At 43.2% G+C, this 25,384-nt stretch overlaps 1 protein-coding gene across 6 annotated transcripts in view; it reads left to right on the forward strand.

Moving 5' to 3' along the window:
• Window positions 1-25,384, forward strand: part of adgrb1a (adhesion G protein-coupled receptor B1a) — a 468,831-nt gene that overhangs the window by 229,505 nt on the left and 213,942 nt on the right. For all 6 annotated transcript variants that reach the window (XM_061914951.1, XM_061914947.1, XM_061914950.1 and 3 more), the window contains exon 14: window positions 16,582-16,657. In XM_061914951.1, coding sequence (XP_061770935.1) covers window positions 16,582-16,657 — 76 coding nt within the window. The remainder of the gene's footprint in view (window positions 1-16,581; window positions 16,658-25,384) is intronic.

The raw sequence follows: 25,384 nt of genomic DNA on the forward strand, positions 1-25,384 counted from the left end.
GCTGCCATCCTCAATGGATTGAGAAGGTCTTTGAAGTTTTGTGCAGGGGACTCCGTTTTATCTGGGACTGAGCTCACCGAGGTTTTTAAAAAGCTGCTCTAAATGTAAATTGCTTTTACCGCTTAGAGTCCAGCTGGTGGACAGTGGAAACATTCTACGCTCTGGATGTGTTTCAACTAGGGCTGGGCAACGAATAAAAATTTTAATCGAAGTTAATCGCACTATTTCTCCGATTAATTGCGATTAACTGCATTGTATACACAAAACCCAATAATGAATTCAAAAGTAGTGTGTAGTGCACCTTTATTGGAATATTCTCCCACATGAACAAAAGCGCCAAAACATTTGTTGTGCAAACACAATTTAAATCAGTCCTTGTTAAACAGTAGCAGTTAAATAGCATATTTTATGAAAATCAACTCCAAAAATTTGGTGGCCGCAGGATTAGGTCTCTGCTTTTTGCAGATGATGTGGTCCTGATGGCTTCATCTGGCCGGGATCTTCAGCTCTCACTGGATCGGTTCGCAGCCGAGTGTGAAGCGACCGGAATGAGAATCAGCACCTCCAAGTCCGAGTCCATGGTTCTCCCCCGGAAAAGGGTGGAGTGCCATCTCCGGGTTGGGGAGGAGACCCTGCCCCAAGTGGAGGAGTTCAAATACCTAGGAGTCTTGTTCACGAGTGAGGGAAGAGTGGATCGTGAGATCGACAGGCGGATCGGTGCGGCGTCTTCAGTAATGCGGACGTTGTATCGATCCGTTGTGGTGGAGAAGGAGCTGAGCCGGAAGGCAAAGCTCTCAATTTACCGGTCGATCTACGTTCTCATCCTCACCTATGGTCATGAGCTTTGATCACGGGTACAAGCGGCCGAAATGAGTTTCCTCCGCCGTGTGGCGGGTCTCTCCCTTAGAGATAGGGTGAGAAGCTCTGCCATCCGGGAGGAACTCAAAGTAAAGCCGGGAAGAGCTAGACGAAGTGGCTGGGGAGAGGGAAGTCTGGGCTTCCCTGCTTAGGCTGCTGCCCCCGCGACCCGACCTCGGATAAGCGGAAGATGATGGATGGATGGATGGAAAAGTAAAAAGTATAATGTGAAAAAACTACTCAAGTACTGAGTAAATGATGAGTAACCTGATTACGACAACAAATAATGCACAAAAACATAAAAATAGCAATGAGCAAATTCAGAGCCAGGAATATCTCTTAAGCAACTAAAACAATAATATATATTAAATAATAGTAGACGTAAAGCTGCTGCTCCTCCACATGGAGAGGAGCCAGATGAGGTGGTTCGGGCATCTGGTCAGGATGCCACCCGAACGCCTCCCTAGGGAGGTGTTTAGGGCACGTCCAACCGGTAGGAGGCCACGGGGAAGACCCAGGACACGTTGGGAAGACTATGTCTCCCGGCTGGCCTGGGAACGCCTCGGGATCCCCCGGGAAGAGCTAGACGAAGTGGCTGGGAAGTCTGGGTTTCCCTGCTTAGGCTGTTGCCCCCACGACCTGACCTCGGATAAGCGGAAGAAGATGGATGGATGGATGGATGGAGGGTATTTAAGTTATCCTGTTTGTTATGGAAAATAAATATAATCTACATACAAATCTCTGAGCCACAATCATAACATCTGAACAGGCAATTTCTGAGGTAACAGCAGAAACATTTTTTTTATCAGGGATCTTATGTTTAAAAAACCTATATTATAGGTAGTGGGCTGTTTGGGGGAATTTTTGATCAAATTATCCGTAGTAGCAATATTAATAATGTTGTGTTTATTCTGCGTAGTGCACTTCAAATAATTATGACCATATCTAGGAATTGATATGATGGGAACTTTCCGATTGTTTGCTTGTTGCTTTGATAAACTGAAGGCATCATATACATGGTACTATATTGTGATGTTATGAGCCAGGGGAAAAAAGAACTACCCTACCCAGCATGCAACAGGAGTGAGGAGCATGCGCGGTAGCCCGGTATAGGTTGTGTCGCCATGACGGCATCTTGTATGTTGTGATATGCACGCTCTGAAAGCAAACGTTAAGAACTCAGCCAACACTCCTGGTCTGCATTATTCATAAATAGACAGACAACACATATACTCCGCTGCTTCACAGGCCGCTGGATGTAGCCGGCAAAGTATTCCCCTGCTAGCTAGCCGCTCTAGCTAGCACGCGTCATTCAGTCCAAAACGGCCCGATCTATCCACATCCAGAATTGTCTGGCGGTCGTAAGTGATCCCGGAGTGACCACGCTGTAAGCCAGCCAGGAAATTTGCAGAATTGTCCGGTATTTTTGCCAAATGTTCCATCTTTACCAAGAGCCCCTCGACTCCGAAGCCCGTCTTGTTAAGAAAAGGCGTTAACAAAATAAAAGCATGTAAACAACATACGCAAATGTGCGATAAAATAATTGTCGGCGTTAATAGATTGATGAGTTAACTCGTAATTAACGCATTAATTTGCCCACCCCTAGTTTCAACAGAATGTACTTCTCAAGCTGCAGCTGTATTTATTTTAATAATCCATCGATTCATTTGTTCGTATAAAACACACTTTAGACCAGTGGTTCTCAACCTTTTTTCATTGATATACCCCCTGTGAACATTTTTTTTAATTCAAGTACCCCCTAATCAGAGCAAAGGGTTTTTGGTGAAAAAAAGAGATAAAGTAGTAAAATACAGCACTATGTCATCAGTTTCTGATTTATTAAATTGTATAACACTGCAAAATATTGCTCATTTGTAGTGGTCTTTCTTGAACTACCGTATTTCCTTGAATTACCGCCGGGGCGCTAATTAATTTAAAACCTCTTCTTACTCCCGCGCTTACCAAAGGCATGCGCTAAAAGTAAGCATGTCACGGTCCGCGACTCGGATCGTTTATGGTTTTGCCTTTTGATATGTTTTTGATCATGTTTATTTCTAGACGCACTAGTGCATCTGCCTCACAATATGAAGGTCCTGTAGTCCTGGGTTCAAATCCAGGCTTGGGATCTTTCTGTGTGGAGTTTGCATGTTCTCCCCGTGACTGCGTGGGTTCCCTCCGGGTACTCCGGCTTCCTCCCACTAACAAAGACATGCACCTGGGGATAGGTTGATTGGCAACACTAAATTGGCCCTAGTGTGTGAATGTTGTCTGTCTATCTGTGTTGGCCCTGCGATGAGGTGGCGACTTGTCCAGGGTGTACGCCGCCTTCCGCCCAATTGTAGCTGAGATAGGCGCCAGCGCCCCCCACAAACCCGTAAGGGAATAAGCGGTAGAAATGGATGGATGGATGGATGGGAGTTCAAATCCCGGCTGAGTCATACCAAAGACTATAAAAATGGGACCTATTACCTCCCTGCTTGGCACTTGGCCTCAAGGGTTGGAATAGGGGGTTGAATCACTAAAAATTATTCCCGGGCGTGCCCACTGCTGCTGCCCACTGCTCCCCTCACCTCCCAAGGAGTCATCAAGGGTGATGGGTGAAATGCAGAGAATAATTTCACCACACCTAGTGTGTGTACTTTAACTTTAGTTTTCATTTTGCCATTATTCATTTCACTAAGGACTTCACGGTGGCAGAGGGGTTAGTGCGTCTGCCTCACAATACAAAGATCCTGAGTAGTCAGGGTTCAATCCCGGGCTCGGGATCTTTCTGTGTGGGGTTTGCATGTTCTCCCCGTGACTGCATGGGTTCTCCAAAAACATGCACCTGGGGATAGGTTGATTGGCAACACTAAATTGGCCCTAGTGTGTGAATGTTGTCTGTCTATCTGTGTTGGCCCTGTTAGGAGGTGGCAACTTGTCCAGGGTGTACTCCGCCTTCCGTCCGAATGCAGCTGACATAAGCTTGGGACCTGCGATCCCAAAAAAGGGACAAGCGGTAGTGAAGTGAATTATATTTATATAGCGCTTTTCTCTAATGCAGGGGTGCCCATTACGTCGATCGCGAGCTACCAGTCGACCGCGGGGGGTGTGTCAGTCGATCTCCAGCCAGGCTTTTTAAAAAAAATAGACCTAAAAATGAGTGATCATCAATCTTCACCAAGACGTCACTTAAATGACATTCACGGTACCGGAGGGTCTTGTGAGATGACGCTGGCTGCTGCAAGATCATTATTATGAAAATATGACCGAGAGGAAGGCGAGAAACACTTTTTATTTCAACAGACTCTCGCGCCGTACCTTCCGTCAAAACTCTAAAGGCCGACTGCACATTTCCTATCTTCACAATAAAAGCCCTGCTTCATGCTGCCTGCGCTAACTAAATACAGAGTCTCGGAAAACTGGCGTGCACAAGCGATCCCTCAGAAAGCTGGCGTGCACATCACTTGTGCACGCCAGCTTTCCGAGACTCTTATTTTGTTAGCGCAGGCAGCATGAAGCAGGGCTTTTATTGTGAAGATAGGAAATGTGCAGTCGGCCTTTAGAATTTTGACGGAAGGGACGGCGCGAAAGTCTGTTGAAATAAAAAGTGTTTCTCGCCTTCCTCTCTGTCATTTTTTCATAATAATGAACTGGCAGCAGCCAGCGTCATCTCACAAGACCCTCGGGTGCCGTGAATGTCAATCAAGCAAGCTACGGAATTTGCCGCCAATGTTTTTCTTGTAAAGTGTATGGAAGCTGGATGAATTAGATGCCAAAAACCAACCACTTTCATGTGGTATTGTACAGAAAGGACAACTTTTTTTCTCCTCCATTTGAAAATGTGGGCGTTATCATCATTACTGTCTGATTCCAATCAATGCGAGTCATCAGAATCAGGTAATACACCAACTTATATTCTTGTCTTTGTGAAAGAAGGACATCTATATGTGTTACACATGCTTGTATTATCATTACACACATTTAACTTGTTTACAAAAATGTCTCTTTCATAAATAAATAAATATAAATGATATATATAAATGAGGTAGATCCCCTCGAGTTGGTCAATTGAAAAGTAGCTCGCCTGCAGAAAAAGTGTGGGCACCCCTGCTTTAGTGACTCAAAGCGCTTTACATAGTGAAACCCAATATCTAAGTTCCATTTAAACCAGTGTGGGTGGCACTGGGAGCAGGTGGGTAAAGTGTCTTGCCCAAGGACACAACGGCAGTGACTAGGATGGCGGAAGCGGGAATGGAACCTGCAACCCTCAAGTTGCCGGCATGGATGGAAATAGTAATGACTGCACACGCCTATTCTCCTGTCCCGTTAAAAATAAATCCGCCCCGCCCGCTCCAATAGACGTCACAATTTATGCAAATGTTGCTCAAACACGGCTTATTTCAGCAAAGTAAGTGAATGTTATGTCTGCAGCAAACTCGGGTTCGAGCTCACCAAAGTAACTCTGAAGAAATGATTTGAATCACTGATTTATGTTACCTCCAGGCTACAATCTGGCTTATATGAATTTCAGATAGGCCGGCCAAAAGCTTGATGAATATGAAACATAATACAGTACGTTATCGGCTCTGCACACACACACACACACACACACACACACACACACACACATACATTGCTCGCTGGGGTTTTTTTCACCCCTTGATGCCCACGAAGGCTCAGCTGTTGCCTGGGAGCCAGCGTCGCCGCCCGCGGGCTGGCACACACTGCGCCGCTCTCTCAAGCTGCCATGTTGTGTGCAAGAGCAGAGACGCTGGATGTTTTCAGATGGCTCAGCAGATGGGAGTTGTTTTTCACCTTTAACACATCAGCAAGAAAAAAAAAAAAAAGGCCCTTCTCTTGCCCGAGGCCTTTTTGTACCTTTCTCGTTGACAGAATGCCAAGATTTGACATTCCTATTGAATCGGGAGGCCCCTTTTTTTTATCGAGCGTATCAATCTTGGTTGGAAGCTGACACACTGAAGAGTTCTGCTTTGATTCGCTATTGATGTTGTGTAGTCCCACAATTACCTTCCAAATTGCTCAGAAAGAATGTCACTCTGGCCAATTGCGGAGGGAAGGAAAAAAACATTGGAATCGCAGTTAAAGCGGCATTTATTATGTTGAGGGTCAATTTGACCCATTTCAGTTTTTGTATTGATGAAAGTACTGGTTATCCTTCCTTTTTCTTGCTGAAATTTGGTGACTTTTCCTCATCTAGGGTCATGAAGTGGTGTGTAAAATCTGGACACTTTGTTGTGTAGTGGAATGTTTGTGCAGAGTTTGTATACAAAGATGACGTTTTTGGATGAGAAAATTCAATCAATCAATCAATCAATCAATGTTTACTTATATAGCCCTAAATCACTAGTGTCTCAAAGGGCTGCACAAACCACTACAACATCCTCGGTAGGCCCACATAAGGGCAAGGAAAACTCACACCCAGTGGGACGTCGGTGACAATGTTGACTATGAGAACCTTGGAGAGGAGGAAAGCAATGGATGTCGAGCGGGTCTAACATGATACTGTGAAAGTTCAATCCACAATGGATCCAACACAGTCGCGAGAGTCCAGTCCAAAGCGGATCCAACACAGCAGCGAGAGTCCCGTTCACAGCGGAGCCAGCAGGAAACCATCCCAAGCGGAGGCGGATCAGCAGCGCAGAGATGTCTCCAGCCGATACACAGGCGAGCAGTACATGGCCACCGGATCGGACCGGACCCCCTCCACAAAGGAGAGTGGGACATAGGAGAAAAAGAAAAGAAACGGCAGATCAACTGGTCTAAAAGGGAGTCTATTTAAAGGCTAGAGTATACAAATGAGTTTTAAGGTGAGACTTAAATGCTTCTACTGAGGTAGCATCTCGAACTGTTACCGGGAGGGCATTCCAGAGTACTGGAGCCCGAAATGAAAACGCTCTATAGCCCGCAGACTTTTTTTGGGCTTTGGGAATCACTAATAAGCCGGAGTCCTTTGAAGGCAGATTTCTTGCCGGGACATATGGTACAATACAATCGGCAAGATAGGATGGAGCTAGACCGTGTAGTATTTTATACGTAAGTAGTAAAACCTTAAAGTCACATCTTAAGTGCACAGGAAGCCAGTGCAGGTGAGCCAGTACAGGTATATATGTATGTATATATGTATATAAAGGTATATACAGTACAGGCGTAATGTGATCAAACTTTCTTGTTCTTGTCAAAAGTCTAGCAGCCGCATTTTGTACCAACTGTAATCTTTTAATGCTAGACATGGGGAGACCCGAAAATAATACGTTACAGTAATCGAGGCGAGACGTAACAAACGCATGGATAATGATCTCAGCGTCTTTAGTGGACAGAATGGAGCGAATTTTAGCGATATTACGGAGATGAAAGAAGGCCGTTTTAGTAACGCTTTTAATGTGTGACTCAAAGGAGAGAGTTGGGTGGAAGATAATACCCAGATTTTTTACCGTGTCGCCTTGTTTAATTGTTTGGTTGTCAAATGTTAAAGTTGTATTATTAAATAGAGGTCGGTGTCTAGCAGGACCGATAATCAGCATTTCCGTTTTTTTGGCGTTGAGTTGCAAAAAGTTAGCGGACATCCATTGTTTAATTTCATTAAGACACGCCTCCAGCTGACTACAATCCGGCATGTTGGTCAGCTTTAGGGGCATGTAGAGTTGGGTGTCATCAGCAAATTGTGATATTAATTCGGCTCTTACCGGAGACTTGTGCGGAGTTAGCGTTCTCCTGCCGCTGCTGTCAAAAAGGCAGCTGTTATCTTGGCACCTCCAATGGCTTCTCTCAGAGACACTGGCGGTCAGCGCAGCCCTCCCACTTTCATGTATGACATTATAATCTCACTAAAACACTATTAACACAATAAACAGATAAGGGATTTTCCAGAATTATCCTAGCAAATGTGTCTAATAACATCTGAATCGTTCCCACTGCCGTCGCCTTTTTTATCAACCCTTCTATTATGTTGAGGGTCAATTTGACCCATTTCAGTTTTTGTGTTGATCAAAGTACTGGTTATCCTTTATTTTTCTTGCTGAAATTCTGTGACTTTTCCTCATCTAGCGTCATGAACTGGTGTGTAAAATCTGGACACTTTGTTGTGTAGTGGAATGTTTGTGCAGAGTTTGTATACAAAGATGACGTTTTTGGATGAGAAAATTGTGATATTAAGTCGGCTCTTACCGGAGACTTGTGCGGAGTTAGCGTTCTCCTGCCGCTGCTGTCAAAAAGGCGGCTGTTATCTTGGCACCTCCAATGGCTTCTCTCAGAGACACTGGCGGTCAGCGCAGCCCTCCCACTTTCATATATGACATTATAATCTCACTAAAACACTAGTAACACAATAAACTGATAAGGGATTTTCCAGAATTATCCTAGCAAATGTGTCTAATAACATCTGAATCGCTCCCACTGTCGTCGCCTTTTTTATTAACCCTTCTATTATGTTGAGGGTCAATTTGACCCATTTCAGTTTTTGTGTTGATCAAAGTACTGGTTATCCTTCCTTTTTCTTGCTGAAATTTGGTGACTTTTCCTCATCTAGGGTCATGAACTGGTGTGTAAAATCTGGACACTTTGTTGTGTAGTGGAATGTTTGTGCAGAGTTTGTATACAAAGATGACGTTTTTGGATGAGAAAATTGTGATATTAAGTCGGCTCTTACTGGAGACTTGTGCGGAGTTAGCGTTCTCCTGCCGCTGCTGTCAAAAAGGCGGCTGTTATCTTGGCACCTCCAATGACTTCTCTCAGAGACACTGGCGGTCAGCGCAGCCCTCCCACTTTCATATATGACATTATAATCTCACTAAAACACTAGTAACACAATAAACTGATAAGGGATTTTCCAGAATTATCCTAGCAAATGTGTCTAATGACATCTGAATCGCTTCCACTGCCGTCGCCTTTTTTATTAACCCTTCTATTATGTTGGGGGTCAATTTGACCCATTTCAGTTTTTGTGTTGATCAAAGTACTGGTTATCCTTCCTTTTTCTTGCTGAAATTTGGTGACTTTTCCTCATCTAGGGTCATGAACTGGTGTGTAAAATCTGGACACTTTGTTGTGTAGTGGAATGTTTGTGCAGAGTTTGTATGCAAAGATGATGTTGCGGGTCATTTTGACCCAGACACTTAAATGTGGGTAAATAGCCAAAATAAACAAGTCTCTTTGATGTACTTTTTTACTTTGATGTACACTTGTTTGTATTTTGATTGCCTCTGAGACCCAGAGCCAGGTGTGTGAAGAGAGGGAACTTTCTAAAACGTGTCCTTGTCACTGTTCTCATGTCATCTCTTTGACAAACTCACCAAAAATGAGCTCCAGAAGGATGACATCTGAGGAAACAAGGACAAGTGTGAGAAAGTTCCCTCTCTTCACACACCTGGCTCTGGGTCTCAGAGACAATCAAAATACAAACAATTGTACATCAAAGTAAAAAGTACATCAAGGAGACATGTTTATTTCTGGATCTGAACAGCTATTTACCAACATTATAGCGCCTGGGTCAAAATGACTCGCAACATCATCTTTTTATACAAACTCTGCACAAACATTCCACTACACAACAAAGTGTCCAGATTTACACACCAGTTCATGACCCTAGATGAGGAAAAGTCACCAGATTTCAGCAAGAAAAAGAAAGGATAACCAGTACTTGGATCAACACAAAAACTGAAATGGGTCAAATTGACCCTTAACATAATACAATTGGAATAAAAAATGTATTGTATGTCACTTTTCTAAATGTTAATCAATCAATCAATGTTTACTTATATAGCCCTAAATCACTAGTGTCTCAAAGGGCTGCACAAACCACTACGACATCCTCGGTAGGCCCACATAAGGGCAAGGAAAACTCACACCCAGTGGGACGTCGGTGACAATGATGACTATGAGAACCTTGGAGAGGAGGAAAGCAATGGATGTCGGAGCGGGTCTAACATGATACTGTGAAAGTTCAATCCATAATGGATCCAACACAGCAGCGAGAGTCCCGTTCACAGCGGAGCCAGCAGGAAACCATCCCAAGCGGAGGCGGATCAGCAGCGCAGAGATGTCCCCAGCCGATACACAGGCAAGCAGTACATGGCCACCGGATCGGACCGGACCCCCTCCACAAGGGAGAGTGGGACATAGAAGAAAAAGAAAAGAAACGGCAGATCAACTGGTCTAAAAAGGGAGTCTATTTAAAGGCTAGAGTATACAAATGAGTTTTAAGGTGAGACTTAAATGCTTCTACTGAGGTGGCATCTCGAACTGTTACCGGGAGGGCATTCCAGAGTACTGGAGCCCGAAATGAAAAAGCTTATACAACCTAAGATAAAATTGTTATTGGTTTAACCTGTTTTCTTGACTGTTTTGAGTGCATTTACACAGTGCGGGTCAAAACGACCCGCAACATAATCAATGTCATTTTTTCCAACATAATACAAGGGTTAAATGATCTAGCACAGTGGTCCTCAAATGGGGGTACTTGAAGGTATGCCAAGGGGTACGTTTTTTTTGTTTTTTTTTAAATATTCTAAAAATAGCAACAATTCAAAAATCCTTTATAAATATATTTATTGAATAATACTTCAACAAAATATGAATGAAAGTTCATAAACTGTGAAAAGAAATGCAACAATGCAATATTTAGTGTTGACAGCTAGATTTTTTTGTGGACATGTTCCACAAATATTGATGTTAAAAATGTATTTTTTGTGAAGAAATGTTTAGAATGAAGTTGATGAATCCAGATGATCAGTAAAACATAATCCATGCAACATTTTGACCAAAGAACCACCATTACATGTTATGTAGACCACAAGGAAGCGTTTTACATTTAGAAAATAATAATAATAATATGACTCCTTTAATGCGCCTTATAATCCTATTTTTTAATAGATTTGCAACATTTTATTTAAAGAATATATTTTCACTTTGTCATTATGTGGTATTGTCTGTTTCATTTGAGGACAAAAATTAACAATTTTTTGGAACAAGGCTGTAAAATGGCAAAATGTGGAATACTTTCCGGATGCACTGTAGATCCCCTCCAACTGCTTTGGTTCTAGCCCGCCTCCCCTCACTGATCCACCTTATGACTGACATCATTCTCTCATCTCTGACCACTGCCATTCTTGTCTCAGCTTTTAAAACAGCAGCCATTACTCCAATTCTGGAAGAAAAATGAAAACAAACATTGTGTCCTTTTTAAAAAAAAAAAAAATCCTTGAACAAAACTGTCACCTCCCAACTTCACCTATGGTTCAATAACTCAGTGGTTCTCAAATGGGGGTACGCGTACCCCTGGGGGTACTTGAAGGTATGCCAAGGGGTACGTGAGAATTTTTTTAAATATTCTAAAAATAGCAACAATTCAAAAATCCTTTATAAATATATTTATTGAATAATACTTCAACAAAATATGAATGTACGTTCATAAACTGTGAAAAGAAATGCAACAATGTAATATTCAGTGTTGACCGCTAGATTTTTTTGTGGACATGTTCCATAAATATTGATGTTAAAAGTGTATTTTTTTGTAAAGAAATGTTTAGAATGAAGTTGATGAATCCAGATGGATCTCTATTACAATCCCTAAAGAGGGCACTTTAAGTTGATGATTACTTCTATGTGTAAAAATCTTTATTTATGGGGCGGTGCCAGCAACTTGAGGGTTGCAGGTTCGATTCCAGCTTCCGCCATCCTAGTTACTGCCGTTGTGTCCTTGGGCAAGACACTTTACCCACCTGCTCCCAGTGCCACCCACACTGGTTTAGGGGGTGGGTTTGAGGAGACTTACTGCCGCTGTATAGTGCTGCTCAGCCATCTACAGCCCCAGAGGAATTAAGCAGTGGTGAAAGCGTTGATTTCAAGGGTGGGGGTCATGTGTGTGCGTATATACCCAAATAACTTTGGGAGAGATGATGAATTTTTTGTATGCCTGAGGCCGATAAAGTTCAGCTACAGGTGTTGTTGACAAAAAGGAAGGTCAAAAGCGTCCATCTTTGAAGAGGCCTCGGGAGATTATCTTCAGAACAGCCCGTTCCCGTGCCAAGGCCATTCAAGGGAGTCCAAATCGTAGATTAAGAAGTTGTTTTCCTTCGAGGAGACTAAAATAGTGACTTATCTCTCTGTTGTCCATGCTGGATTTTCGTCATTCCAATTAATTATTCCTTCTCTGCAAACTGACTTGAGAAACTGATCAGGCGGGCCGGTTCTACAATCGGAATGAAACTGGACTCACTGGTGACGGTGGCAGAGAAGAGGACTGTGGACAAACTAGTGAGCATCCTGGATGATGCCAGTCACCCTCTGCATAGTGTTATCAGTAGCCAGAGGAGCCTGTTCAGTTCTAGACTGCTTCATCCCAAGTGCAGGACTAATAGACTCAAAAACTCCTTTGTCCCACACGCCATTAGACTGTACAACTCCTCTCTGGGGCGGGGGGTACTAGGATGACAGGGGATGCAAAACAATAACAGTGCAATACGTTTTCATAACATGGTCACTACTGCCTACTTTGTCTTGTTATATACTTATTTTACTGTTATATTGTTATTCCCATTGTTTTTATTCTTTTTGTAATATTTCTCTATTTTGTTTCCATTTAAACCCCCATTATTTACTTTTTACTTTTATTTAAATTGATCTCAACTGTACACTGCTGCTGGAATTTTAATTTTCCTGAAGGAACTCTCCTGAAGGAATCAATAAAGTACTATCTATCTAACTTTTCCAAGATGAGATCCATTTTGCGATTCAAGTCAGAAATCGCCCCAGTCTGTGTTCCCACAGCCCGACCCAATCCTTCCATTGCGTTGAACAGCTGTTTGGCCCCCTTGAGTGGCTGCCATCGTCTTCCGAATTTGTCGATACACCAGACCAATGCCCAGCCCAATCAGCAAGTGCCCCCGTGATCACAGCTCCAAATAGGTAGATGTATTCGACGTCCTCGATGGAAAGGGCTGAGAGGAACATGATCCTCCATGAGTTCCAGGAGTCCCTCACTTAACCCACAGCGATGGTTCCATCAGGGCAGCCAGGCTCCCCCGAACCTCCTTTTCTTGTCGAAAAGACTGTGTCAATAGCGTCACGAGTCCAGCTGATCATATTCATATTGAAATTTGGATTAGAGGACAGCGCAAAGAAAGAGGCTTTTAAAAAGTTCAGACTAGGACGAAGACAAAGACAGCAAGCAGGGAAGGAGGGAACGGAGAGTGCGATCGCCCTCACCAGAGGCTAGAGACACCATAATTCCTGTCAGAGACAAAATATATACTTTGACTCAGGGTGAATATGGAACAACACTCGACATCTAAACCAGTGGTTCTTAACCTGGGTTCGATCGAACCCTAGGGGTTGGGTGAGTCGGCCTCAGGGGTTCGACGGACCCTCCGCCGCGGACGTCGAGACACACCCAAATAAAAACGTATCATATTATGGATACAGCCTGTCACACAGTCACACTGATTTGCAGGTGTGGAATATGCTTCATTACGTCCCGGCAAGAAATCTGCGTTCAAAGGACTCCGGCTTATTAGTGATTCCCAAAGCCCAAAAAAAGTCTGCGGGCTATAGAGCATTTTCCGTTCGGGCTCCAGTACTCTGGAATGCCCTCCCGGTAACAGTTCGAGATGCTACCTCAGTAGAAGCATTTAAGTCTCACCTTAAAACTCATTTGTATACTCTAGCCTTTAAATAGACTCCCTTTTTAGACCAGTTGATCTGCCGTTTCTTTTCTTTTTCTTCTATGTCCCACTCTCCCGTGTGGAGGGGGTCCGGTCCGATCCGGTGGCCATGTACTGCTCGCCTGTGTATCGGCTGGGGACATCTCTGCGCTGCTGGTCCGCCTACGCTTGGGATGGTTTCCTGCTGGCTCCGCTGTGAACAGGACTCTCGCTGCTGTGTCTTGGATCCTCTTTGGACTGGACTCTCGCGACTGTGTTGGATCCATTGTGGATTGAACTTTCACAGTATCATGTTAGATCCGCTCGACATCCATTGCTTTCCTCCTCTCTAAGGTTCTCATAGTCATTATTGTCACCAATGTCCCACTGGGTCATTATTGTCACCAATGTCCCACTGGGTGTGAGTTTTCCTACCGAGGATGTCGTGGTGGTTTGTGCAGCCCTTTGAGACACTAGTGATTTAGGGCTATATAAGTAAACATTGATTGATTGATTGATTGATACCTGAGCGGTCTGTTTTCCATTCGATATTTCCCAACCTACAGGACACACCTTCTCATTCAGTGCATTTCCTTCATTTTCATGACTATTTACATCGGTTCTGGGCAATTATTTTGCCACGGGGGGGGGGGGGCGCTAATTTCGAGAAAAAATGTGTCTTATTTTTTTAGGAACACTAATACAAAACCTTACAATAATGTCTGATTGAAAGAGAAAAATGTTATGACGGACCACCTTAAAAGCTAAATGGAAATTACATTTTTTTTTTTACTGATTGACACACCCAGAATGTGGGATTTACAATATTTACTATGAACGATAAAATAATGAATATTGACAACAAGGGACGGCGTGGCGCAGTGGGAGAGTGGCCGTGCGCAACCCGAGGGTCACTGGTTCAAATCCCCACCTAGAACCAACCTCGTCACGTCCGTTGTGTCCTGAGCAAGACACTTCACCCTTGCTCCTGATGGGTGCTGGTTGGCGCCTTGCATGGCAGCTCCCTCCATCAGTGTGTGAATGTGTGTGTGAATGGGTAAATGTGGAAGTAGTGTCAAAGCGCTTTGAGTACCTTGAAGGTAGAAAAGCGCTATACAAGTACAACCCATTTATTTATTTATTTAATTTGTTTTGAGTTCATGCACTGTGTTGGTTTTGTTCTATGAACAAGATGATGTTTGCGCTTGGCTCATTTTGTGCACCGGTAATAAAAACAAACTTTGACTTAAATTTGAAAAAAATATATGTAGATTTTTCACTAAAGAAGGGTTCGGTGAATCAATCAATCAATCAATGTTTATTTATATAGCCCCAAATCACAAATGTCTCAAAGGACTGCACAAATCATTACGACTACAACATCCTCGGAAGAACCCACAAAAGGGCAAGGAAAACTCACACCCAGTGGGCAGGGAGAATTCACATCCAGTGGGACGCCAGTGACAATGCTGACTATGAGAAACCTTGGAGAGGACCTCAGATGTGGGCAACCCCCCCCCCTCTAGGGGACCGAAAGCAATGGATGTCGAGCGGGTCTAACATGATACTGTGAAAGTTCAATCCATAGTGGCTCCAAGACAGCAGTGAGAGTCCCGTCCACAGGAAACCATCTCAAGCGGATCAGCAGCGTAGAGATGTCCCCAACCGATACAGGCGAGCGGTCCATCCTGGGTCCCGACGAGCGGTCCATCCTGGGTCTCGACTCTGGACAGTCAGTACTTCATCCATGGTCATCGGACCGGACCCCCTCCACAAGGGAGGGGGGGACATAGGAGAAAGAAAAGAAGCGGCAGATCAACTGGTCTAAAAAGGAGGTCTATTTAAAGGCTAGAGTATACAGATGAGTTTTAAGATGAGACTTAAATGCTTCTACTGAGGTAGCATCTCGAACTGTTACCGGGAGGGCATTCCAGAGTACTGGAGCCCGAACGGAAAACGCTCTATAGCCCGCAGACTTTTTTTGAGCTCTAGGAATCACTAATAAGCCTGAGTCTTTTGAACGCAGATTTCTTGCCGGGACATATGGTACAATACAATGTGCAAGATAGGCTGGAGCTAGACCGTGTAGTATTTTATACGTAAGTAGTAAAACCTTAAAGTCACATCTTAAGTGCACAGGAAGCCAGTGCAGGTGAGCCAGTATAGGTATATATGTATGTATATATGTATATAAAGGTATATACAGTACAGGCGTAATGTGATCAAACTTTCTTGTTCTTGTCAAAAGTCTAGCGGCCGCATTTTGTACCAACTGTAATCTTTTAATGCTAGACATGGGGAGACCCGAAAATAATACGTTACAGTAATCGAGACGAGACGTAACAAACGCATGGATAATGATCTCGGCGTCTTTAGTGGACAAAATGGAGCGAATTTTAGCGATATTACGGAGATGAAAGAAGGCCGTTTTAGTAACGCTTTTAATGTGTGACTCAAAGGAGAGAGTTGGGTCGAAGATAATACCCAGATTTTTTACAGAGTCACCTTGTTTTATTATTTGGTTGTCAAATGTTAAAGTTGTATTATTAAATAGAGGTCGGTGTCTAGCAGGACCGATAATCAGCATTTCCGTTTTGCACATACAAAACTGGTGGAGTTCGGTATCTCCAACAAGGTTAAGAACCACTGATCGAAACAAACATACTAGTCAAGATACCATTCATTATCAGTACAACAATGGGGAAGTTCAAGTTTCTTGGCAAAACATTGAATAGAAGCAGCAAATATCCATCCATTTAAACAAAAATACATGTACATATTCACTCCAGGAAATACAAATGAGCGGCAGAAGTGTTTTGACTATCAGTATAAATCTGAATGAAAGTGAGCTTGTTGGCACATTTAGTGAATGTCTGTCCAAGCGAGTCTGCGTAAAGCAACACCATTTATAGCTGACTAGTCATGTAGGCCACCTCCATTCCAAAGCTCTCGGGGGCTGAAGAGGTGGAAGCAGCATGGCTGACCTGGATTTTCCTCTCACACGGACCGCTGTTCAAACAATCATCGCACCGTCCGAATTCTGGTTCTGACATCTTTTGCTTGTTTCTTCCTTGTTTTCTTCCAGATTCAGATGACACCTCGACATTTGTCACAGGAATTGTTCTGTACAGAAACCTGGGAAGCCTTCTGAACTTGCAGAGGTAAGACCGTTTCTTAGTGGACTTGGTTTATTTGTCGACAATGTACCACTTACCCTCACACTTACCCACACACGATATAAAAAAGTACTTGGTAATAAATGAAAAAATCCTGGAAATGGGTACTTGTCGAGGTCATGAATTGATAAAAACATTGGATTTGATGCATCAATATTTTTTCATCAATTTTCTACCGCTTATTCCCTTTGGGATCGCGGGGGGCGCCGGTGCCTATCTCAGCTCTAATCGGGCGGAAGGCGGGTTACACCCTGGACAAGTCGCCACCTCATCACAGGGCCAACACAGAGAGACAGACAACATTCACGGAGTATAATATGTTGGTTTCTCAGTTTTCGTTTCTTTTTTCTTCCAAAATGTTGGACGAAGATCGGATCGTGCTAAAAACCAAAACAGTTATCGAACAAAAAAAAAGAGTAACTTTTGTTTAACCTGCAGAAAACAATGCAAAATAATAAACTTACCCACACACGATAAAAAAAAGTAATTGGTAATAAATGAAAAAATCCTGGAAATGAGTACTTGTCGAGGTCATGAATTGATAAAAACATTGGATTTGATGCATCAATATTTTTCCATCCATCCATCCATTTTTCTACCGCTTATTCCCTTTGGGATCGCGGGCGGCGCTGATGCCTATTTCAGCTACAATCGGGCGGAAGGCGGGGTACACCCTGGACAAGTCGCCACCTCATCACAGGGCCAACACAGAGAGACAGACAACATTCACGAAGTATAATATGTTGGTTTCTCAGTTTTCGTTTCTTTTTTCTTCCAAAATGTTGGACGAAGCCCAACATCGTGCTAAAAACCAAAACAGTTATCGAACAAAAAAAAAGAGTAACTTTAGTTTAACCTGCAGAAAACAATGCAAAATGATATAAATGTCAGGTTTAAACACTGATGACATCTAATTATCAGACAAAAAGCAAGGAACCAAGCGGAGACAGAGTTCAATTTAGCTCATGAGGAGAACGCATGGCGCTGAACACTTAGTCACAGTCTCGCCCTACGCTTTAAGGTTCAGCTCCCGCGTCCCTTTTATTTATTCAGAGTTCCAAAGTCAACATCACTGAGGCCGGCTCTAAAAGGAGTGGTCACATATATTATGCAAAGCAGGTCCAGGACGCACAATACGTGACGGAATGGGCTGGGAGCCTTGGGATTTCGCCTTGTCTGCGTGTTGTCATCTTATCTTCGTTGAGGTCTTTGAAGTCTCTGTCTCGTCTGCGTGCTGTCATCTTATCTTTGTTGAGGTCCTTGAAATCCTTGACTGTTAGCTGGCTAAAACAAAGATAACATCTGTGGCTGAGGCCACCCCTCAGACAAGAAGTTTTGTCCTTGCATAGATTAAAAAAAGTGTAACTTGAGCACAGTAGCTAATAACTAAAGCAACGTACTTTAAGCATACTAAAGTTAATGTGATATATAAATAATTATTCTAACAATACATTGTTTACATTTTATTGAAGAAACTTGTTGGTGAAGGCTGAGCCTCAGTTGGTGGAACGTCGTGTCTCGGTTGGTAGAGCGGTCAGCAACTTGAGGGTTCCATGTTCGATCCCCGCTTCTGCCATCCTAGTCACTGCTGTTGTGTCCTTGGGCAAGACACTTTATCCACCTGCTCCAGGTGCCAGCCGCAATGGTTTGAATGTAGCTTACAGATGTAGATAACGGGTTTCACTATGTAAAGTGCTTTGGGTCTTCAGAGAAAAGCGCTTTGTACGAGTTGAGAAATTGTGTTTGATGTAAATATAAACAGAATACAATGATTTGCAAATCCTTTTCAACCCATATTCAGTTGAATATGCTACAAAGACAACATATTTGATGTTCAAATTGATTAAATAATCATTAACTTACGAATTTGATGCCAGCAACATGTGACAAAGAAGGTGGCAAAGGTGGCAATAAATACTAATAAAGTTGAGGAATGCTCATCAAACACTTATTTGAAACATCCCACAGGTGTGCAGGCTAATTGGGAACAGGTGGGTGCCATGATTGGGTATGAAAACAGCTTCCCAAAAAATGCCCAGTCTTTCACAAGAAAGGATGGGGCGAGGTACACCCCTTTGTCCACAACTGCGTGAGAAAATAGTCAAACAGTTTAAGAACAACGTTTCTCAAAGTGCAATTGCAAGAAATTTAGGGATTTCAACATCTACGGTCCATAATATCATCAAAAGGTTCAGAGAATCTGGAGAAATCACTCCACGTAAGCGGCATGGCCGGAAACCAACATTGAATGACCGTGACCTTCGATCCCTCAGACGGCACTGTATCAAAAACCGACATCAATCTCTAAAGGATATCACCACATGGGCTCAGAAACACTTCAGAAAACCACTGTCACTAAATACAGTTTGTCGCTACATCTGTAAGTGCAAGTTAACATTCTACTATGCAAAGCGAAAGCCATTTATCAACAACATCCAGAATCGCCGCCGGCTTCTCTGGCCCCGAGATCATCTAAGATGGACCGAAGCAAAGTGGACCCCTAACAAGAATGGGAAAGAATTCCACTTTCAAAGCTTCAACAATTAGTTTCCTCATTTCCCAAAGGTTTATTGAGTGTTGTTAAAAGAAAAGGTGATGTAACACAGTGGTGAACATGCCCTTTCCCAACTACTTTGGCATGTGTTGCAGCCATGAAATTCCAAGTTAATCAATCAATGTTTACTTATATAGCCCTGAATCATTAGTGTCTCAAAGGGCTGCACAAACCACTACGACATCCTCGGTCCACATAAGGGCAAGGAAAACTCACACCCAGTGGGACGTCGGTGACAATGATGACTATGAGAACCTTGGAGAGGAGGAAAGCAATGGATGTCGAGCGGGTCTAACATGATACTGTGAAAGTTCAATCCATAATGGATCCAACACAGTCGCGAGAGTCCAGTCCAAAGCGGATCCAACACAGCAGCGAGAGTCCCGTTCACAGCGGAGCCAGCAGGAAACCATCCCAAGCGGAGGCGGATCAGCAGCACAGAGATGTCCCCAGCCGATACACAGGCAAGCAGTACATGGCCACCGGATCGGACCGGACCCCCTCCACAAGGGAGAGTGGGACAGAGGAGAAAAAGAAAAGAAACGGCAGATCAACTGGTCTAAAAAGGGAGTCTATTTAAAGGCTAGAGTATACAAATGAGTTTTAAGGTGAGACTTAAATGCTTCTACTGAGGTTGATAATCATTTGCAAAAAAAAAATTAAGTTTATGAGTTTGAACATCAAATATGTTGTCTTTGTAGCATATTCAACTGAATATGGGTTGAAAATGATTTGCAAATCATTGTATTCTGTTTATATTTACATCTAACGCAATTTCCCAACTCATATGGAAACGGGGTTTGTATCATCCACTTCACAACTTTTGTATCGGTGCTTTTCAAAGGCGGTATAGTACCGAAAATTATTCATTAGTACTGCGGCACTATACTAATCCCGGTTTACTGTACAACCCTAGTTGCTACGTGCAAAGTTTGATAACCGAGATGTCGTACAAAAACTATGGGGCAGAAATTTTTCAGGTTTTCATTTCCTTCACACACCGTCCAAGAGGTTGCAACGAGGCGAAGGCAAAGACATTCTGCCCGCTCGACATCCATTGCTTTCGGTCCCCTAGAGGGGGGGGGTTGCCCACATCTGAGGTCCTCTCCAAGGTTTCTCATAGTCAGCATTGTCACTGGCGTCCCACTGGATGTGAATTCTCCCTGCCCACTGGGTGTGTTTTCCTTGCCCTTTTGTGGGTTCTTCCGAGGATGTTGTAGTCGTAATGATTTGTGCAGCCCTTTGAGACATTTGTGATTTGGGGCTATATAAATAAACATTGATTGATTGATTGATTGCTTCTGAAAAGTCAACTATAACTCAACGGGCGAGTGCAATAAACGCAACCCCTGCGTTCAACAAACATGCGCCACTTTTCCGCGGTGAATTTTTATGATGCTGTGAAACAAAAGCTGTCAGCGTGCGGCTCATCAGTTCAGCTTTGTTTCACATCAATTTTTAAATGTGCAAAGATGGCAGCTCCTCTCTGCAAAAAGCAAGATGCGCATGGCGGAGGGGGGGGGAAAAAAAACGACACAGGGGGGTGCGCAAAGTAACACCCACTCCATATGCCTGCAGTTGATGTCACTGCATTTGCATACATTATGTACAATTTTCAAGATCCGACTCAGACTAAGCACTTAAGGATGGTAGACAACCCATCACAGGAAGAATAGCAACGTATAGAATTGGGAAAGTTGCACACGCCCTACATTTCAGTACTCGGCTTTCATCTCCCTCAGCATCTTTAAGTTAAAGAATGTACCAATGATTGTCCCCAGAGGTGGGTGGAAACGCGCTACATTTACTCCGTGAGTAACTTTTGGGATAAATTGTACTTCTAAGAGTAGTTTTAATGCAACATACATTTTAACTTGCACTTACAGATGTAGCAACCAACTGTAGTTACTGACAGTGGTTTTTCTGAGGCGTTCCTGATCCCATGTGGTGATATCCTTTACACACTGATGTCGGTTTTTGACGCAACACCGCCTGAGGGATCAAAGGTCCGTAATATCATCGCTTACATACTTCTCATGGGACGGCGTAACGCCGTGGGAGAGTGGCCGTGCGCAACCCGAGGGGTCCTTGGTTCAATCCCCACCTGGTACCAACTTCGTCACGTCCGTTGTGTCCTGAGCAAGACACTTCACCCTTGCTCCTGATGGGTGCTGGTTGGCGCCTTGCATGGCAGCTCCCTCCATCAGTGTGTGAATGTGTGTGTGAATGGGTAAATGTGGAAGTAGTGTCAAAGCGCTTTGAGTACCTTGAAGGTAGAAAAGCGCTATACAAGTACAACCCATTTATCATACTTTTACTTTTATTTGAGTATATTTATAGAGAAGAAACGCTTGCTACTCGCTGCTGATTTTTATCTGTTATCTATTTTTATCTATCCCACTCTCCCTTGTGGAGGGGGTCCGGTCCGATCCGGTGGCCATGTACTGCTTGCCTGTGTATCGGCTGGGGACATCTCTGCGCTGCTGATCCGCCTCCGCTTGGGATGGTTTCCTGCTGGCTCCGCTGTGAACGGGACTCTCGCTGCTGTGTTGGATCCGCTTTGGACTGGACTCTCGCGACTGTGTTGGATCCATTATGGATTGAACTTTCACAGTATCATGTTAGACCCGCTCGACATCCATTGCTTTCCTCTTCTCCAAGGTTCTCATAGTCATCATTGTCACCAATGTCCCACTGGGTGTGAGTTTTCCTTGCCCTTATGTGGGCCTACCGAGGATGTCGTAGTGGTTTGTGCAGCCCTTTGAGACACTAGTGATTTAGGGCTATATAAGTAAACATTGATTGATTGATTGATCTGTTAATGCGCGCTTTGTTTGTTTTGTCGTACAGACCTTCAAAGTAGGATCTATCACATGCCCTCGTTTCACCAATCAAATGCAGTCACTGATGAGGTTTGACTCCGTTTCACCAATCAAACAGAGCCAGGCGGTCACATGATTAATTGCACTTTTTTTTTTTTTAAATAATACCTTTATTTATAAATTTCAACATTTACAAACAGTTGAAACTAATAATCAAAGTAAGTACAAAACAGTATAAGAACCGTACAAAACAGTGCCAGGGGTTGTAAATTCAAAGTAACTAAAATAGAATGCTATATATACATATATATATATATATATATATATATATGTATATATATATATATATATATATATATATATATATATATATATAATAAACAAAGTGCAAAGCCATAGGCTCACTCAATCTCAGTAAATAATTTACATTTAGAACACAACATCATCGTTTTTACAGCTTTTTGGTTGTTAGAGGTAGAGAGTGTTTTAATGCAGAGTTCTAAATCTTTTTTAAAGGCACAAAAAACAGGTCGGGTATTGAGAAACTTACATTTATGAATATCAAACTTAGCCAATAATATAATGAGGTTGCAAAGGTATATTTAATTTTCACATTTTTTTCACTACAGTGTTAAACCAAATATATATTATTTTTTAGTTGCTTAAGTGATATTCCTGGCTCTGAATTTGTTCATTGTTATTTTTATGTTGTTGTGCATTACTTGTTGCCGTCATCATTAAACGAACAGGTGACTCATCAGTTACTCAGTACTTGAGTAGTTTTTTCACAACATACTTTTTACTTTTACTCAAGTAAATATTTGGGTGACTACTCCTTATTTTTACTTGAGTAATACATCTTTAAAGTAACAGTACTTTTACTTCAATCAATCAATCAATGTTTACTTATATAGCCCTAAATCACTAGTGTCTCAAAGGGCTGCACAAACCACTACGACATCCTCGGTAGGCCCACATAAGGGCAAGGAAAACTCACACCCAGTGGGACGTCGGTGACAATGATGACTATGAGAACCTTGGAGAGGAGGAAAGCAATGGATGTCGAGCGGGTCTAACATGATACTGTGAAAGTTCAATCCAAAATGGATCCAACACCGTCGCAAGAGTCCAGTCCGAAGCAGATCCAACACAGCAGTGAGAGTCCCGTTCACAGCGGAGCCAGCAGGAAACCATCCCAAGCGGAGGCGGATCAGCAGCGCAGAGATGTCCCCAGCCGATACACAGGCAAGCAGTACATGGCCACCGGATCGGACCGGACCCCCTCCACAAGGGAGAGTGGGACATAGGAGAAAAAGAAAAGAAACGGCAGATCAACTGGTCTAAAAAGGGAGTCTATTTAAAGGCTAGAGTATACAAATGAGTTCTAAGGTGAGACTTAAATGCTTCTACTGAGGTGGCATCTCGAACTGTTACCGGGAGGGCATTCCAGAGTACTGGAGCCCGAAATGAAAACGCTCTATAGCCCGCAGACTTTTTTTGGGCTTTGGGAATCACTAATAAGCCGGAGTCCTTTGAAGGCAGATTTCTTGCCGGGACATATGGTACAATACAATCGGCAAGATAGGATGGAGCTAGACCGTGTAGTATTTTATACGTAAGTAGTAAAACCTTAAAGTCACATCTTAAGTGCACAGGAAGCCAGTGCAGGTGAGCCAGTACAGGCGTAATATGATCAAACTTTCTTGTTCTTGTCAAAAGTCTAGCAGCCGCATTTTGTACCAACTGTAATCTTTTAATGCTAGACATGGGGAGACCCGAAAATAATACGTTACAGTAATCGAGACGAGACGTAACAAACGCATGGATAATGATCTCAGCGTCTTTAGTGGACAGAATGGAGCGAATTTTCGCGATGTTACGGAGATGAAAGAAGGCCGTTTTAGTAACGCTTTTAATGTGTGCCTCAAAGGAGAGAGTTGGGTCGAAGATAATACCCAGATTCTTTACCGAGTCACCTTGTTTAATTGTTTGGTTGTCAAATGTTAAAGTTGTATTATTAAATAGAGGTCGGTGTCCAGCAGGACCGATAATCAACATTTCCGTTTTTTTGGAGTTGAGTTGCAAAAAGTTAGCGGACATCCATTGTTTAATTTCATTAAGACACGCCTCCAGCTGACTACAATCCGGCGTGTTGGTCAGCTTTAGGGGCATGTAGAGTTGGGTGTCATCAGCATACTTGAGTACAATTTCTGGCTACTCTACCCACCTCTGATTGTCACACACACACACTAGGTGTGGTGAAATTTGTCCTCTGCATTCGACCCATCACCCTTGTTCACCCCCTGGGAGGTGAGGGGAGCGGCGGGCAGCAGCGGTGGTCACGCCCGGTAATCATTTTTGATGATTTAACCCCCAATTCTAACCTTATATGCTGAGTGCCAAGCAGGGAGGCAATGGGTCCCGTTTTTATAGTCTTTGGTATGACTCGGCCGGGGTTTGGACTCACAACCTACCGATCTCAGGGTGAACACTCTACCCTCCATCCTTATCTTTTTCATATTTTTTGCATTTATTTTCCCCTTGAGCAAAATGAGATGAGTTAGAGGCAAGAGACTAGATGCCATGAGAGATTAAAGTGACTGATTGTGTTTTACAATGTCGAGGGGGGTAATTGTGCTTAAAGCCTACACTGATGCCGTGAGAAACCCGAGCAAGGCACTGTTTGGCTCTCCGGAATCCTCCAGAAAAGCACCTCCAGTAGCAATTAATTCCCTTGTGATCGCCTAATTTCCCATGATTGATGGATCCTATGAAAGCGAGGGATCGCAATGACTACTAAATAAGCAGAAGGGTGTAAAATAAAATGGCCCAGAATTGTTATTACGTTGTGGAAAAAACAATATTCTGTACCTCTGACGGCCGAAACAAAAGGATTACGACGTTTGGACGGCCTTAGTCGTAACATACACTGACCCTCCGAACCTGTCCTGTTCAGCAAGCTAATCATGCAGGACGGACATATTTATTTTGTCAGAACAGATTTGTTGTTCTACATCGGAGTCGTTTGTTTGTTTGTAACCCCATGGAACAGGCCAGGAAAGTAGTAATTGCAGACAATGGCGGCATAGCTCGGTTGGTAGAGTGGCCGTGCCAGCAACTTGAGGGTTGCAGGTTCGATTCCCGCTTCCGCCATACTAGTCACTGTCGTTGTGTCCTTGGGCAAGACACTTTACCCACCTGCTCCCAGTGCCACCCACACTGGTTTAAATGTAACTTAGATATTGGGTTTCACTATGTAAAGCGCTTTGAGTCACTAGAGAAAAGCGCTATATAAATATAATTCACTTCACTTCACAATGGCTTCACGTTAACGCT

This window comes from Nerophis ophidion, linkage group LG11, assembly GCF_033978795.1.
Source record: "Nerophis ophidion isolate RoL-2023_Sa linkage group LG11, RoL_Noph_v1.0, whole genome shotgun sequence".
Lineage (NCBI taxonomy): Eukaryota > Metazoa > Chordata > Actinopteri > Syngnathiformes > Syngnathidae > Nerophis > Nerophis ophidion.